This window comes from Cariama cristata, unplaced genomic scaffold (assembly GCF_000690535.1).
Source record: "Cariama cristata isolate BGI_N322 unplaced genomic scaffold, ASM69053v1 scaffold1340, whole genome shotgun sequence".
Classification (NCBI taxonomy): Eukaryota; Metazoa; Chordata; class Aves; order Cariamiformes; family Cariamidae; genus Cariama; species Cariama cristata.
This window is the reverse complement of record NW_009596147.1, coordinates 17,653-34,463: the sequence shown is the minus strand read 5'-3', so window position 1 is coordinate 34,463 and position 16,811 is coordinate 17,653. Positions and strand designations below refer to the sequence as shown.

The 16,811-nt window shown below is 36.2% G+C and overlaps 1 protein-coding gene across 1 annotated transcript in view; it reads left to right on the top strand.

Moving 5' to 3' along the window:
- Positions 1 to 15,977, top strand: part of EPYC (epiphycan) — a 25,396-nt gene extending 9,419 nt beyond the window's left edge. Inside the window, exons 3-7 of the mRNA XM_009704603.1 lie at positions 7,658 to 7,811; positions 10,461 to 10,619; positions 12,136 to 12,338; positions 13,872 to 13,967; positions 15,512 to 15,977. Coding sequence (XP_009702905.1) covers positions 7,658 to 7,811; positions 10,461 to 10,619; positions 12,136 to 12,338; positions 13,872 to 13,967; positions 15,512 to 15,682 — 783 coding nt within the window. The 3' untranslated portion in view covers positions 15,683 to 15,977. The remainder of the gene's footprint in view (positions 1 to 7,657; positions 7,812 to 10,460; positions 10,620 to 12,135; positions 12,339 to 13,871; positions 13,968 to 15,511) is intronic.
- Positions 15,978 to 16,811: the final 834 nt, after the last annotated feature.

The window sequence follows — 16,811 nt, the reverse complement described above, 5'->3', positions numbered from 1 at the left end:
CCTCAATGCAACCTAATACCTTGTTAGACACTGGTGGACTGTCCACCAGTATCAGCATAGCTGTTGTTTTTAATGACACGTACTTTTTGTTTGCTTGTTTGTTTAAAGAAAAATATAGTGCAGAAATGGTACTGCAGTAATTGTATATATTTCATAGCAGCACAATCTCTATTGTGACATCACAGAAATCTGGGGATTGAAAATTCACTTGGAATGTTATTTCTCAAGAGTGGTTTTGGCTCTGGTTTTCCTTACAGGAGATGTAAGCTTGAACCAGCTTCCAATTTCTGCTTTTCAATTTCCACTCCCGATTTAGCTTTTATTAATACAAGGGAAAATAGTAGCTGTGGATAAAATAGCTGCAGCTATCAATCCTGGACATAGAGTTCAGACCACAAGTTCAAGAAAAAGTAGGAAGTACAAAAAATTCACATGCAGCAAAAAACGTTCTCTTATTATTATTCCTTTTTTGATATTGCTGTTCCTTATTTTTAGAGTTGACTAGCAATGCCTATTGTTATGATACAGAACGTCCCTCCCAGGGAGAGGAAAAGCATCAAGCCTGTGTCCCTGTCCTCAGCATTTTCTTCCTGGCACCATATTCATGTCCTGGACGTGCCACTAAATGATTGTTAACTGATTTTACACTGACAGGACATTTCTATATAGCATAACAGTCTACTCTGTGAAGACAAACCTAAACTATTAGAAACTTCTCTAGTTCTGGAGATAGTGCAGTTTGTGAGCACTACGCCTGTGTCACTAGAGCCTACACCCATGTACTGGATTGGATCAATTCAGATGAAATGTCTTTGAGCTATAAGCTGTAGAAATGAAAGGAAGAGCAGATCTGACACCAGACTTTATCCTTGGTGTCTGGCGAAAAATAAGGTTGCCTCTGTATGATCTCCTTTATAGCCAAAGGAAGATGGACAGGCACCACAGGGAGTTGATTCACAACGTACCTGTGCTGAACCTCCCTTAGGAGGTGATGCTCCCTCCACTGTCTGCACCAGGAGTGTAAGGAGACTAAGCTACTAAATAGGACACTTAAATTCTATATGTGAAGTTAAGTGCAGTGAATCTGGTCCTTTTTGTTCGTGTTTCTAACACTGTTTGGTTGTAGTTCAGGTCCAAAGCAATCACAGTGCTTTTAAGAAAAGCCAGGCTGGTGAAATGGGCAAAAGCATGTCCAGCTCCAGCAGCGCTTGGTCTGCCTGGACTGCATGAGGAGACATGCTTGAGACCCTGAGCCTTCCTTTACAGTCAGCTCTGGAAGCCCAAGTCGAGGCAGCTCCTTACCACAGGTTTGAGGGTTGACAATGTTTCTGGTAGATATTCTGATCGTCCGAGTGATCTCCGACTTTGCCTGCCTGGGTACGTCTACTTTGTGGCTTGGATCAGCAGGAGCTCCTGTGGAAACCTTCGTTAAATAGCTGGGACTACTTTTCAGTCCTTTTGTGCTTTATAAGAGTGCAAAGAGTCCTGTTCTGACTTCCAAAACTGGCATACTTCTCTTTGAAATTTTACATCTCACAAAACTTCAGAACTGTTCCAAAGAAAAGCATCTGCTGTGGGCTAACTTAGATATTACGTGTCCCTCAAAGCAGAATGTTAGAAATAAGATCTGTAATTTCAAATACAGTGCTGGAATGAGACTTTCATTTCATTTGTACTCACAGAAATCCAGATTAGCTCCATTTATATTGAATTTCTTCATTTTCAGGCAACAGAATTAGTAAGTAAAATCTCTGTAGCGATGTTGTGCAGCATAAATGTTTTCACTCAGCTAAAATCAGACATGACATAGACACACTTGCTTTTGAGATAAGAAGCTTTAGGATATTCTGTAGTCAAGGTGCTAAAAAGACTACTTTTTTTCTAAGACTAATTAAAGAAACTCAGAGTCTACCTAGATTTTCCAAGGCAGAAGCTACAAATATTAATTTCTAGAGAGCCGGGTTACTACTTTAGAGTTCTGTAACTTAAATATTAAGGTTGGTCTGACCGAAGTACAAACGGAAATTTATGCATGTATGCATGTGTAAGACCCAGAAGAAATAACACAATAAATTAAAAAAATTAGAAGGCTTTAAGGGTTAAAAGAATGGTCTGCATTGGTAATGAAGGACACTGTAGCCCACTGCATCACTTCCAGAATATTGTTCCCAGCACTAAAACCAAGGAATGCGTTGTTCATGCCAAAATCAAAGGTCCTGCACCCTGATAACAATGCAGCACAGATGACTTCTTGGTGAAGACCCTTCATCCTACCACCAGCAGACAGGAAAGTAAGGTTGTAGAATACAATAGATACCATTCCTCTCCATGTTAGCCATCTAGAAATCACATTCCCAGTGAGGCAAGGGACAGCAACCTGGTGCAAGATTCATGGATACTGGAGTATCTAAGACTCTGAGGAAGAAGACTGCCCCATAGCAGCCACTGGATCTCAAAGGAGATAAAAACCTGTCGAAAGGTTAGTTTTCAATGCTTGTCAAGAAGAACTGCAGAGGTACTAAAAGGACTCAGTAGCTTCTGTCGCTTGTCTTCTGTGTTGAACACAGATGATCCTGGCCCGACCACTTGGGCACACACATGTAGGTATGTGGGAGTATGAGGGTGTAAATGGGCAAGTGATTAAAATCTGAGAGAATGAGTTTGAGTAGGTAAAATCAGTTTACTTAGAAATTTGGTAAACAAATACCACCTTCTTCTTCCCCAAGATCTCACTGAGTTTTATTACACTAATTTCTCCACACAACTTATATATGTAGCTCTGTACAAGAAAATGACAATTTATTTGAGTTGCATAATTTGCAATCTAAGTAGTTATTGCGTTATCATGCAATGGCTTACAGATCTATGTATTCGTAAGATAGAACAATAGGGGAAAAGAAGATCTTCAATGCAAAATTCAAGAAGAAAAAAGTATGAGCCACTTTTGGAAAGGAAAACAAACCAAAAACCTCTACCATAATTAGACATTTTCTGGTAAGCCTTTGGTAGTTTCAGAACAGCTGTGAGGGAGTCTAGTTCCTTCTGATGGGTCAGTGTGTGGTACAACCATCCCTTCAAGTTTACAGTGTCTCTTTTTAAGTTCTGAACTTTTATTTATGTTTTAAAGTTTGGTAGTTTGTTTTTTTTTTTTACAGTAAAAGAAGAACTGAAACAGGGCACACTTCAGATTCTCCTGTGGATTTAAATTTACTACATGTAATATATCAACTTTGATCCTAAAAGATGTAGACATAACACAATAGACAAAACATCTGCCACGGGAATTACACCACCTCAGAAAAAAAAATGTGGCAACTGATAGCTTCCAGTCTTACCACTTATCTCTTTAAATTTATTTATTTTCTATATCTTATTACTTTGCCTAGATTATGTGGGTCCATAATCATCATATAGGTTACTTTTACCTACATTTCTATTCTATGCCACCCCTACTGACTCCTAACCTACAGATAATCTTTCATTTTACTTCTTTTTTTTTGTTGCAGCTCAGCCTCCCAAACCTTTTCTAATCTCAACAACCTTTTCATTTGTCTTGCCTCCTTTTCAGCCACTAGTGAGAGATAGATACCTAAAGAGCCCATCCTAAAAGAAGCATCTGTGGTCAGGGGCTGGAGCTGCTTTTCAGAAGTTTCCTTTTGTTCTCTGCTGACTGTGAAAGGATGCTAGCATAGCCAAAACATCTAGCTCATGGATGACTGAAATTACAAGTTGACTTTTACCAGTTGTATTTTATCTCTCATTGATATGTTCAGATTTCTGTGCTCCTGACTTTTGTAACTTCCTAGTCTGAAAATGCCTCTAAATTATGCCACGTTAAGCAGTTTCACTGGTAAATGTAGTCACACTGGATAAATATAGGAGGAGGAAAAAATCCATATGCAGTCTTATGAAAGATATCACTCTCCTTTGGCATGCTCTGTGGTTAATATTCTGTACCGATATCCTTTAAATCTCTTGACTGATTCTAAAGACAGAGTAGGGTAACTATTAACCCATAGTTAGATGGCTAAAGGCCGGTGACGAGATTTCTTTTGACTGTTTTCTTATGCCATGTATTAAATCTGACTTGCAAGGCTGATTATGATTTGAAGACTTGCAACTATCGGCAAAAAGGAACATACATTACTGTATTTCTCTACAATATTCTTCTGGCTTTATGATTTTTCATAAAGAATATTAGTTAGAGTAGCAAAGGAAATAACCCTGTTCCCAAACCCCAAAAAACTCTATGGAGAATCATATCATGAAGTGATATAGAATCATTTCTGTTTCAATTTTTAGTAAAGTACATGTTGCCAAAAATAAACAAACATCTGGAAGATGAAGGATCATTCCGTACAGTATATAGTCCAAGAAACATCTTTGTCTGGTTACAATCTTGCGTGATTTATCAAATATGTAAAAGATAGAAAGCTGCATGGATCGGATGACCGATAATGGGAAACAGACTTTTACCTTTAGGTTACTGGTTCAAGTCCAACCTACGTACAGCAAGCAAATACTGCTCATGCTCTGGGTCTGGTATATAATACACATGTATCAGAGAACTCCTACTCTGTTACCCGTGTAAAAATGGCAACACCATTAAATTCACTGTAATAATTGGTATTTTTTATGACAGTCACAACTGGTGCTGGAGACTGAATAGATAATTCTAACTGCTTGGAACAGTTTCACCAGAAGCCAGATTTGGCACATTGGCAAAGAAACTGTGGGGAGGCTTTCAGCTGCACATCTCTCAAATTAGGTATGCTGTAATAAGAGAGAGATAACAGTCTAGAAACAGAATTACTAGAAGTTAATACCTCTGCTTTGGTACCCAACAGCTATAGTGATTAATCAACTAAGAATACTTGAGAAAGCATAAAGTAAATCACAAATCTCAAGCTAGTAAATTCCATAAAGTATGTCCTCAAATGTTCAGACAAATGGTGTAGATGACCCAAATCCCATGACAAGTGGAAGGAATATTATCTTAGGTCTGAAGCCCATTTACAAACTGTGGCTTGAAAATGCTTTTCTGCAGAGTATTATTTTCAGTAGAGCTGTCACAAAAGATGAACACAAAGCCATTAATAGATCTCAAAAACCTCTGGATTTTGTTCCGAAGTTCGGGACAGGGACTCTTATCTGATTTCCACAAAACTAATGAAGAAGTAGACAGCATGTGCAAGCACTTTAGTGCAGAACTACCCTGGGTCAATAAAAGTCTGGTATGCATCTCTCCCTCTAGGCTTCCTCCATTCAGAGAACATCTGTCCCATTTCCTTTGTTCCCAAAGTCTTCTTTTGATTTGTCCCCAAGTCCATTCCTGGTTAAGCTGTCTTACTGTCAGTGCTGCAGATGGGACCATTATGTATTTGTCTGCACAAAGCAACAAGGTACATCCTTACTCTTACTTACACTGACAGGTTACTCAGTCATAGTTCAGCTGAAGTTCATTTTGCTCACTTGATCACCCTGCATTTTGCAAAGTTATGATCCTACTAATTGTATCAGGGCATTTTTGTCCATAAACCCTACTTAGTAAGAGTATCTATGGCATATAGGCATGCATCTAAAGATGACTCAGAGAACCTGAAGTGTAATCACTCAAAATCTGAGTCTGTGAGGTTCAGAGTGCTTCCTGGTTTTTCATTGCTTCCATATTCTCTGTCTTCAGCGAAACCAATTGATGCAAAATATTTGAAACTATGGCCACTACATAACTTAAACCAAATTATTTCTGTGCAAAAAGTAGATTTTAGATAGTTATTTAGATGTTCTCAGGCAGTCCAAGATCTTAATGTTTAATACTGCTAGTAATGATATATGGCTATACTGCAAGATTCAGAGAGTCTGTTATGAAGTGTAAAGTGTTTTCTTCCAAACCTGTGGTAAAATACATATACGCACACAAATGTATATAGATATTTCACATAAATATATTTAAAATCTATCCTATCCAGGAATAATAAGACAAAAATAACTCCACTTGCTGAATATTATATAGTTAATCTAAGGCATTCATATAGGGATCAGAACATAGCAAAAGCTTCTCTCATGCTGGGGACGCAGATCTCAGTTGTGTTAGTTCCTTTAATTTGTATAGTCTACATAGAAAGCCTGATTTAAAAAATCCTAATCCCTTGTCCAGTCTGGATACAATTTACTTTTACCTGTCCTTTACAACTAGAATTTATGAGCACTAGTGTGAGCGATTTCAGCAACCAGTTCTCCATGTAGACAGCAAAGTCAGCAGTAGCTGGGGGATGAACTCAAAAGAGGAGATGCTTGGTCAGGTGAAAAACTCAGGATTCAATAGTTTTATGGTGGTGTTGTGTTAGAAGGCTGCAGTGGAGGAAAATCTTTATTAAAGTATAATTTTAAGCTTCAGTGTCTTTGCGCTTGGGATAAAGATCCTGTCATGAAATTCTTATTTTTTGTCACACCTTAGATACAGGAGTGTTGCACAGGGGTGCAGCACCCACAGGGGTGGATGTATTACCGAACTTTTAAACAGTACCTCAGATGTGCAAAGCCCTATAAGGACACCAATTAATTGTCTGAGATTTAAAAAATAAAAAGTGCATTTTGAAAGGAGGCCCTGGTGTAGTTAAATAATATTATCACGCATGGGGAAATGGAGATAGAGTGGTAAAGTAACTTGCAAAGGTCACGCAACTAGAGTGGAATCTCAGTGTCTGGGCAATTAGAGTAAACCACTCTGCCTCTTTGCAAACATAGGCTCCTCTGCAACAAGCCTGGCAAGTCTGCAATGCCCCTTTTATGGGGGGGTGATATGATGCAAGAAAATTGCCACATCTTCATTTTTATCCTGAAGTTGTCATATAACAAAATCAAGAGAATGCATCTTTAGAATTAAAGTTAACACAATAAAATTTACTGGTTTGACTAATTATGTTGAGTGGAGAAGAAAAAAATAAGGCTTCCAGTTCCATGAAAGGGTCTGCCAAATTTTATGGGATTTTTCTAAATCAAGATTTTATCAAAGATTTTTGATTTGTATTCTTAATTTTTCATACTACATAATGTGGCCACTAATGAAGTTAACCAGAGCCTTCTGATATTCAGAAAAAAAAATTGACAAAACCACTGCCAACGTATTAGCAAGTAAGTACTATGTGAACTTAGACTTCAGAATTCTTAGATAATAAGATTTTTAAAGCATGCTAGTGTTCTTAAAACAGAACCTGCACAGCTACTTTGGATTTGGATTTATGCTGGTGCAATTTACAATGCTATGGCCAAATGACTTGCATGTTTTTGATGCTTCACAGCAAATTTTCATTTGTCACACAGAATATATCAATTTTTATCACAAATCTAACTTAACTTTACATAAATGTGGAAAAAGCATTTTGTTAGTATATGTTCTCGCTAATGAAGTATATGCTTGTGTGCATACAACCAAACATCTAAAACACTGAGATAAGAAGTGAATAAGTATGTCGGAGTTTCAAGAATTGTTTACACGTCATCAGAATTCATTACGGCTGACAGACAAAACGCAGCCCAAGCACTGAACTTCAGCACATATATGACCTCTAGTGGGAGAATATGAACAACTGGAAGAGAAACAGCTGCCAGTGGAAGTAAACAGTAACATTTCCTGTTCCCTCTTAATTTTCCCTAGACAGAGATTGGGACAGCACTACCTTCTGTAATTCAAGAGAGTTATTCTTCTGCACCATTGACAGAAGAACCTGAGGAGGAAGCGTCAACACCAAAATTAATTGATGGGTCTTCAGCACAGGGGTCTGGGGTTCTTGGACCCCAAACTCAAGACGGTTAGTAGGAAAGAGAAATGAGTTTTGCATGTGTGGCTTTGCTTTTGAGTTAGCCCACTTTGCTGGCTTATGAATGTCTACCCTTCTTACTGAAGAGGAGGCATATAATTTCTGTACCTCTCTGTAGTGAAGAGAGGTTTAACATGCCTATCTTGAATGCTCTGAAGTCAGGTAGGTGCCTAGTCAAAATCTTTCCATACTATTTCACTACGAAAATAACTGTGCATCAATGAAGATTTTTTCCAAATACAATTTTACTTAACATTAAACACTTACAACTTAAAAATTTGTTAATCGTTGGCAAATGCTAGCAGTACTTTTTTATTGACTTAGATTTCAATATCATTACCAACTATCTTTATTTTATAACAATTTGTTACATGTTTTTTATAAATATGTTCATACAAAATATAATTAAAATGTTGAAGAATTTTTGACTATGAAAATTAGAAACTATGAAACTTAAGGAAAGAGAGTTATTTAGAAATTTTGGATGGAGTTGATTCTCTGTCCTTCTGACTAGCTACAGTGAAATAAAAACTTTCTACATCTCACAGGGGAATTAAAATTATAAAACACAATCTGTCCCTCTTCCACACAAACATTGTGATGCTATTAATTGGCATTTGTTAGCAGCTACTCTAAACTGTTGTAGTTGAAGCTCACTAGAGTTATCCACTGCTGTGATGGGTCTTTGTGTTGTATGGTGGTCAGCAAACAACAGGAAAATCCTACATTTTACTATGCCTAACACTATAACTGAGTGCCATAGAAGACAAATAAAATTAAAAAAAAAAAAAAAAAGAGTTCATATTTCCAAAATAGTGTGTTCAGTGAAGAGAAGTTAATTGTTCCTGGTCTTGTTTTTATACATATTACTAGCGAGTCTTGACCACACACACAAAAAAATACACTGATGTCAAAACAAATAAAAATGGAAATGAGAATTTCTCAGGAGACGTCTGAAAAAAACCACACAATTTTCTTCAATTTTGGAAGCTGCAGGATGTTACAAAACATTTCACGTAAATATTACATATTATGAATTCTGTATCTGTCAACATTTTTGAGCACTGGATGCAAATCAACTAGTGCATCAACTAAAGATATGCATGGGAGGCTCAAGGCTGTAACATATCACATCAGATTTTTTTTGTGTCTTTATTTTTTTTCAGCAACATATTTTCCTGTCAGATGTTGCTGCTGTTCTTGGCTTGGTACTGGATAGAAGACTACAAGGCTTAGGAACATCAAGCCAAGTTCATTTTTCTTGTTGATATCTTTTTGAATCCTTCCCATACCTCCGTCTTTTTTCAGTCTACACCAGCCATAGGTGACAAATACCATTCCTCCAAGATCAAAAATAGGATAGAAGGGGAAACTCTCTTCCTGTACATTCATTTATGTCTAGATTTGCTGGAATGGTTCAAAGTGTAACATTCCCCCCTCCCCCCGTGTCAGGCTTGCTCCCTGTAGCTAATTTAAACAGTCCTGTGGAGGAAGTTACGGAAAGCATAAAAGAAGTCTTATCTCTCCAGAAATGTTATTCCTGAATGCCCAAGTAGAGATTCTCAAATAAAAGAGTATTCTGGTCACCGATTCTTTAATCTCGCCTGAAAAGACACCACATATGTATCCTGCCCTTCAGTTATTTACTGCTGCCTGTTGATAATTGACATAGATTAAGAAGGTAAATCTTCCATGTAGCCACAACTGATCTGGAGAAAAAAAACCTCATCTTCAAGAAAAATATTTTCATACTCACCAATTATGCTGCTATTCTATAAAGTAACCAGAACAAACAACCAGCCATTTGCTACAAGGAGGAGGAAAACATGAAATTATTTCTATGGGATTAAAAGCTAGGAAACAGATATGCTGATTTATACTCATAATCAAAGAAAAAACGTCTCAAAAATTCAGCACACACAGCAACTAACAACTTTTCCTACTGAAAATGACATTCAGACAAACCAGTTAGTGTCACAATTCTCACCAAATTTGAACAGTACCGTCAAAAGAAACTTCTGAATTCATAGTATTCATGCAGTTTTGTAACTGAGATGAAATGTCATAATTTTTCATTTTCATGAACTTCTGGTTGTAACCAAATGTTTTGTTAGCATTCATGATGTTGAATTTCTGAATCACAAACCGTCATTAAACAACGTGCAAAGGAAATTGAGGTTCCTCTCACTAGCTCTGTAGGAAAATATTAATTTCCTTACAAATTATTCAGAAGTACTATTTACAGAACCAAACTTGGGAACTCATAAGAAGTTTCAGTCACCAGCTGTTATTTCTCAACATAGATGGATGTGCACACTTGCCAGCTTAGGGGGAAATTGATCTTTGGTTGGCTGCTATCACCTAATATTCTGTTGTTATATTCTGAGAAACACTTCACCAGAAAAAGTTAAATGACTTTCTAATAGGCATAGGCACAAAAAAAAATTAGCTTTAAGTAGAATTTAATTGCTTTCTTGTTGCAATTATATGATGTGGTGATCAAAACAGAATGGGAGTGAACTTTATCATCAACAAAATCTTATCATTATGTGCTTAGGTGAGCGTTTCATTGTAGTAATTTACATATAATTTTTGTACATTTATTTTTGTAACAAACTGTTTTCTTTTAAAATCTGATAGGTCTTCCCACCTGCCTTTTGTGTACATGCCTAGGGACCACAGTCTACTGTGACGATCATGAGCTCGATGCTGTTCCACCATTGCCTAAGAAAACCACGTATTTCTACTCACGCTACAACAGAATCAGGAAAATCAACAGAAATGACTTTGCTAACTTAAGTATGGATAGTAGTATTATTGCAATTAGCTTTAATGTCTATTATTTCTGGCTCATACTAATCTAAAACATAATGATTCATTTTATGTAATGTTTGATGACAGTATGATTATACATATAAATGCACATATGGAAAAGTGGTTTGCTGCTTTTGAACATGAAGGTCAATACTTCAAATGCAGGTTCTCTGTCAAATTTTTGAATTATTAGAAATAATAATATTGATCTATCTTTTTGCTGTTACTTGTAATCAGCTTTAGAAATGTAGAAAAAACCCCAGACCTCATGGAACATTTGTAGCATATTAGAAAGTACTGTTTTCCTAAACAAGAAAAATTCTCAGGTAGACATAGTTTCAAGTATTTGCAAAGTAGCTGCGTGAAAGGAATTTTACCTTTAAATTTTACCTTTAAAGTATATGTTCATTGGTTTACTCCAGAATTATCTAGGAAAATGCTCAGTAAATGAAAACTGCTAATCCAAAACTACTTGTGGCCTAAAACTGGCCAAAATTGGTGATTTAGGGAGCTTATATTTTCACATTTTCTATTTGAGATTCTTGAAGATATCTGATTCTTCAGGAAGTATTAAGCCTACCCTGTTTAAGGATAAGGACTTCTATACACTCACCAGCTTGAATATTGAGCCACATTCTTTGTTTTACAGATCTAACTTTGTATAACTAATGCTTATTGATTTCATGATGAGAAGTGTGGAATCACTGCTAAAAAAAAGGCTACTACAATAATTCAGGGGAATGCAAAGATCCTTTTATGAAAGAAAACTGTAAGGGTTTGGCTTCCTCAAACCAAGATGAAAGTTGAGAAGGAACTCAATTGGTATATAAAAAACCCAAGGGGAATAAATACTAAGAAGACAGAAAATTTATTTAGGCCAAAATATGCTGTTAGCATAAGAATAAAATAATAAAATAAAATAACCATGGAAAACATTCCAGGTGGAAAACAGAAGTAAGCTACAAAATAATGCATTTAAAATGAATGCATATTAATGCAATGATACTTAGACATTGCTCTCTTTTGCCAAAAAAAGTTGCTTATTTTTTTAATTGGAAAAAGTGTTTGAGTGTATTTTAGAAAAGTCAAATTTCTTACATATAGGAAAATGTTGAAAATAAAGAAACATGTGGAACAAGGTGGTAGAGAATATGTTTATTTCCCTTTAAATATTATTTTTTCAAAAGATAACCATTTAAAAGATTCCTAGAACACACAGAAATTTTAAAACCATTAACTTCAAAATCTTTCACTGAAAGATGTATGAAGAATGACATAGGCAATTCTAAACAGGATGAGGAGATGTTGGTTCCCTTCCTTAGGAGAGCTCTACAAATACAGATTATTATATTATATACAGAGAGATATGTCACATAGGTCAGGAATGGATCTGATTCACGACACTTCACCTGTAATTTAAATAACCCATTTGCCTTTTTCTTTTTTAAAACTTTCAGGAAATGCATTTTTACATGCTCGTTGTATCTTATTTCTCTGCCAGACAATTTAAAGAGGATTGATTTGACCGCAAACTTTATATCAGAGATCCATGAAGATGCCTTCCGGAGATTGCCCCAACTTGAGGAGCTGGTGCTCCGTGAGAACAGGATAAGGCAACTCCCTGAGTTACCATCTACCTTAACATTCATTGATGTTAGTAAGAACAGGCTTGGTCGCAAAGGAATACGTAATGAGGCATTTAAAGTAAGTCTGGGTTTGATGGGAAAATTTTTCTTTCTCTCTGTAAAGGATGTGGTCAGAAGAACAGCCTAAGCATCCCTCTACAGTAGTAAAACTGTTAAGATTATAGGCACCATGACTGTGTTGGCTGCTGGGAAATCGATAAAGATGGAGCAAGGTGTATGACCACCATTAGCTGGACAGGAGAACACTTTTTATTCTTCTTTACAAAGACCCACAGAAGACATGCGATTGTATACCATGTTTGTATTTATGAACCAACTACCCACATGACCAGCAAGACTCCAGAAAGCTGTTTGATATTCCCTTACAAGTAGGCAAGAGGGAAGGGCAAAGCTATGGATGCTGCTGCTTCAAACTTACTCTGCCATATATCTACATGGGAACTTGCTAGAATATTCATTAAATGTACATACTTTCTTTCTACCTTGAACAGCAGGGAAATTGGAACCTCTGAGTGATTGTCTTTCCTTGAGAATTTTGGTGGGGAGAAGCAGCCGTGTACTACTCCTAATTGCACGTGAAATCTGAAGTTGTTATAGAATATATGCTAGCTTCATATGTTAGACTTGACTCATATGCAATATTCAATTGCATCTAAGAAGGTAGTTGTAACCCGTCATCTCTGAATTCCTCCTTTGGAAGACAGGCTCTTAGTGAAGCGACCACCCGCAGTTACTGAATCAGGTATTTTCTCTTAGCCCAATGTAAGGCAGGTGTTGGGAATAGGAATGATGGGCAAAAATCAGTCCCCCAAATTGAGACTCTGGCCTAGCACACTTTTCTTCAGCATTTTCCTAATTTTAGCCATGAAGGAGTCTCAGCCTTTATCTTCCGTATTTGCCATGAACCTCCACCCTGATATTTCAAGTGTTCTGTCAGTAGGAATTAAACTAGGACACTGCACTCAAAGAAGTAGTTAGATACCATGATAACTTGTGTATGTAAAAAGGGGGAAAATGAGAATATTCTACTGAGCCTTATTGACCTAGCCAAGTTTATATCTTAGTATTATTATACCTACCGGATGAAACTCCTCCTTCCACTAAGTCAAGGGAGAAAATTATTTACCTTTTGAAACGGAATGAGAAATTTTTTTTTAGCTCAGATATTTCTTATGCAGTTATAATTTGCTTTAACATCAACACACTTCTGCAAAATTGAGTAAGTTTGTCACAAAAGCAAGAAAACAGACAGAATAGGAAGCTTTTCCGCATAACGACAGAGAGGCAGTATTTTCACTTTAGAATAACATATTGAAATTACACCTCTAATTATTAAGTCTCTAGACATTTCAAAGGATTTTTTCCCTTCATTTTAACCCAAACACCTAATCTTTAAGAGCAACTGTTCTCAGCCTGTGCAAATGAAAGCTCATGACTGACTTTGAATTTTTGCCTTTTCAACCATACCATGCTGTAACAAAATGTGCTAGTATCCAGTGGTGCTCATTGCAGTGATAGATTTCAAACTTACTTGCTAGAGGTTTTTTAAAGTATGTACCATTTTCTCCTGTCCTTTTCCTTCATCCTCTAGGATCTGCATGAACTGCAGCATCTTTACATCACTGACAATAACTTGGATCACATTCCATTGCCGCTCCCTGAAAGCCTCCAAGCTCTTCATCTTCAGGTAGGCTACAAAATTAATGGCTCTATATGTCATGTTCAAATAGTAAGTAAAACTGCAAAGGGTAGCTATTGTCTTGGGTTTTTTTCTCCTGTTTATCTGAAAGTGTACTTACTTGACCAAACAGACTACTGGAAACATACAATTGACTGGTGAATGCAGTAATTTGAAAGAAGTAAAATTTAGCTCAGCTAAGCATTAATTATTAGAATTTGTAATATAATAGATTTCAAACATAAAATTCTAGATTTATTGTTAGTACAGATTAAAGTTAGGTTCACAGCTGTCAAGAGCCACATTAGTCTAAAGACTTCAAAGACAGAAATCCCTCACACTGCTCATACAAACCTTCCAACAAGAATTCTTTTAAGATACACAGAGAAAGTTGCTTTACATGTTGGTTGTACCTATACCCAGTGCATTTCATTCTCTTAATAAATGTCATGCCCAGTTCCTAACATTTTTTCAGCCAAACTTTTCCATTTGACTGTGTTGGAACATCCCATCCACCATGTCTCTGTAATCCTTTTTTTTGGTATTTGCTTTTACCTAAGCCTTTGTGTCAGTTCTTCCTTTTAACCTTTTCCATCTCTGCTTCTTTCCCTTTATTTCTTTTTGTACCAATGCCCAGTTTTGAATATCAGAAGATGTTTTTGTTTATTACATAATACAGCAAAAAGCCTTTGAATAAATAACCTGATGTACTACACATAATTTGACATCTATCTTTCAATAAACAAATCTATAGAAATACTCTGCCTGCTAACTATTTTTTTCACTTGTTCATGCCTGTGAATTAAATATTCAGTGCTATGTGCTACAGACCAAAGCTAGTGAGATGGACTTTTCCCACACCAATTTCTGACTAGCAAAGGAATGGAGAGAAGGGAAGAATTTTCAGACAGCCCTCATTTTAGGAGATGACCTCTTTAGTCTCAATTTCCAGACAATATTGTGTTCTAGCAATTCATTGTTGAAAATGTTTCACTTCAAGAACAAAAGCTCAGTGAACATAAGGTATATAAGAGGAACTTAAATCAAAGTAATAAAATCTAAAGCATTCAATTTTCCCTGTATATATACAGATGTGTGTTAAGCTAATCGGAGAGGGCCTGGGGAGAAGAATTTTGTCATAGATCAAATTGCAGATCTGTGCCTTTGCAGGTTGAGGCATATCAAGTTGTCAGGATGATAATTATGGTTCTATGATTTTTGGACTGGCCTATGCTGGTTCCAATTTTCATTAATAATGTTCCTCAGTATGATCCTGGAAATGAAAACGCTCTATACTTCCACCAGGCCCCTCCTGCAAAGCCTGTCTCTGCTACACGGTTTGAGTTACTTAGTCTTGAAACTTTGCACTGGCCAAGAAGTTTTCCCCCTGCTTGGAAGATTTCTCTGTTGATAACTTGCAGCCACAATCCAGTCCCTTGGATTCAAACAAGTATCTCTCTAGGCACTGAAAATACAACCATAAATTGTTCTTCAAAGTGTAAAAAATTACCTTCATGCAATTATTCTAATAGCTTTTTTTTTTTTTTTTTTAGAACAACAACATTCAGGAGATGCATGAAGACACTTTCTGCAAAATGAAAGATTTTACTTATGTACGTAGGGCTCTTGAAGACATCAGACTGGATGGTAATCCCATCAATCTGAGTAAAACACCTTATGCATACATGTGTCTACCCCGTTTGCCAGTTGGTAACCTCATCTGAGCTTTGACAGAAGCCAATACTGTCAGATGCTGTAAGAATCTTTAAAGACAAATTATTAACTCACTGCTACACTAAGCAAGGTGCATTTTTTCAAATCTCATTAATTTGGGAAATATTTCTGTTAATAATGAAATCAATTACTGAGTTACAAAGAATAATATGAAATGCTAAAAGACAATTCCATTATCTACTCAACTGTAAGTTGTATAGCAATATCAAGGAAAATATTTTAGTACAAAAACTGTACTGAAGGTGATAAAAGATTAATGTACATGCAAAACTTTATGCTGAATTATTCAAATCTAATGTATAAATTCTAAAGTTAAATAATTCTATATGTTAAAATCTAACTATAACATAGTAAATAAATAAAAATAAAATATGTGTACACAATTTAATATTTATCCCCTTTTCATTTAATTAAATAATTTTCTCTGAGACATCCATTTTTCTACTTCTTTCCTTGAAGGTCCCTTCATTTTGGAAAAGTACTACAATACTCAAAAAACCCATGGTTTTTTTAGCAAATAGAATCTTTCTTTGAATCAATAATAAAATATAGAGCTTAAACTTGTACCAGACTACCCAAAAAAAAGTACATAAACTATTTATTTGTACCTTTGCAGTAGTAATTGGTCTTTGTAATCCTGATGAGGACCAAAGCTATCTTCTGTATCTTTCATAAACTTGCCTGCCAGAGTATCTGCCTAATAAAAATCCCATGTAAAATAGCCTGCTTGAAAAATACTGAACTTTATTCTGCATAGGCAGTGGAAAAAAGTCCCCTTGACATATTTACACAGCCACACAAAATATTACAGTTCATTATACCAAGAACCAGATTCAGAGACCCAAGTTAAAAATATCCTTGTGGAGCTATGGCTCAGTTCCCAACTAATTGAAAGAATTTCACTGGGCTTTTCTGCTTTAGTGTTTAAGAGCCTTACTCATCAAAGATTAGGAAATTCCCTCCATTTGGACAGTTTGAACAACTCTCCTTTTGTAGGGGAACGTTAATATATTTTCGTAGGGAGAAAGCCCCCAGGAAAGATCCACTAGACACAACATAGGTACTTGCTTATTCTGTTCTACAGTGACAAGCAGCAAACAACACCTGCACATCTTCAGT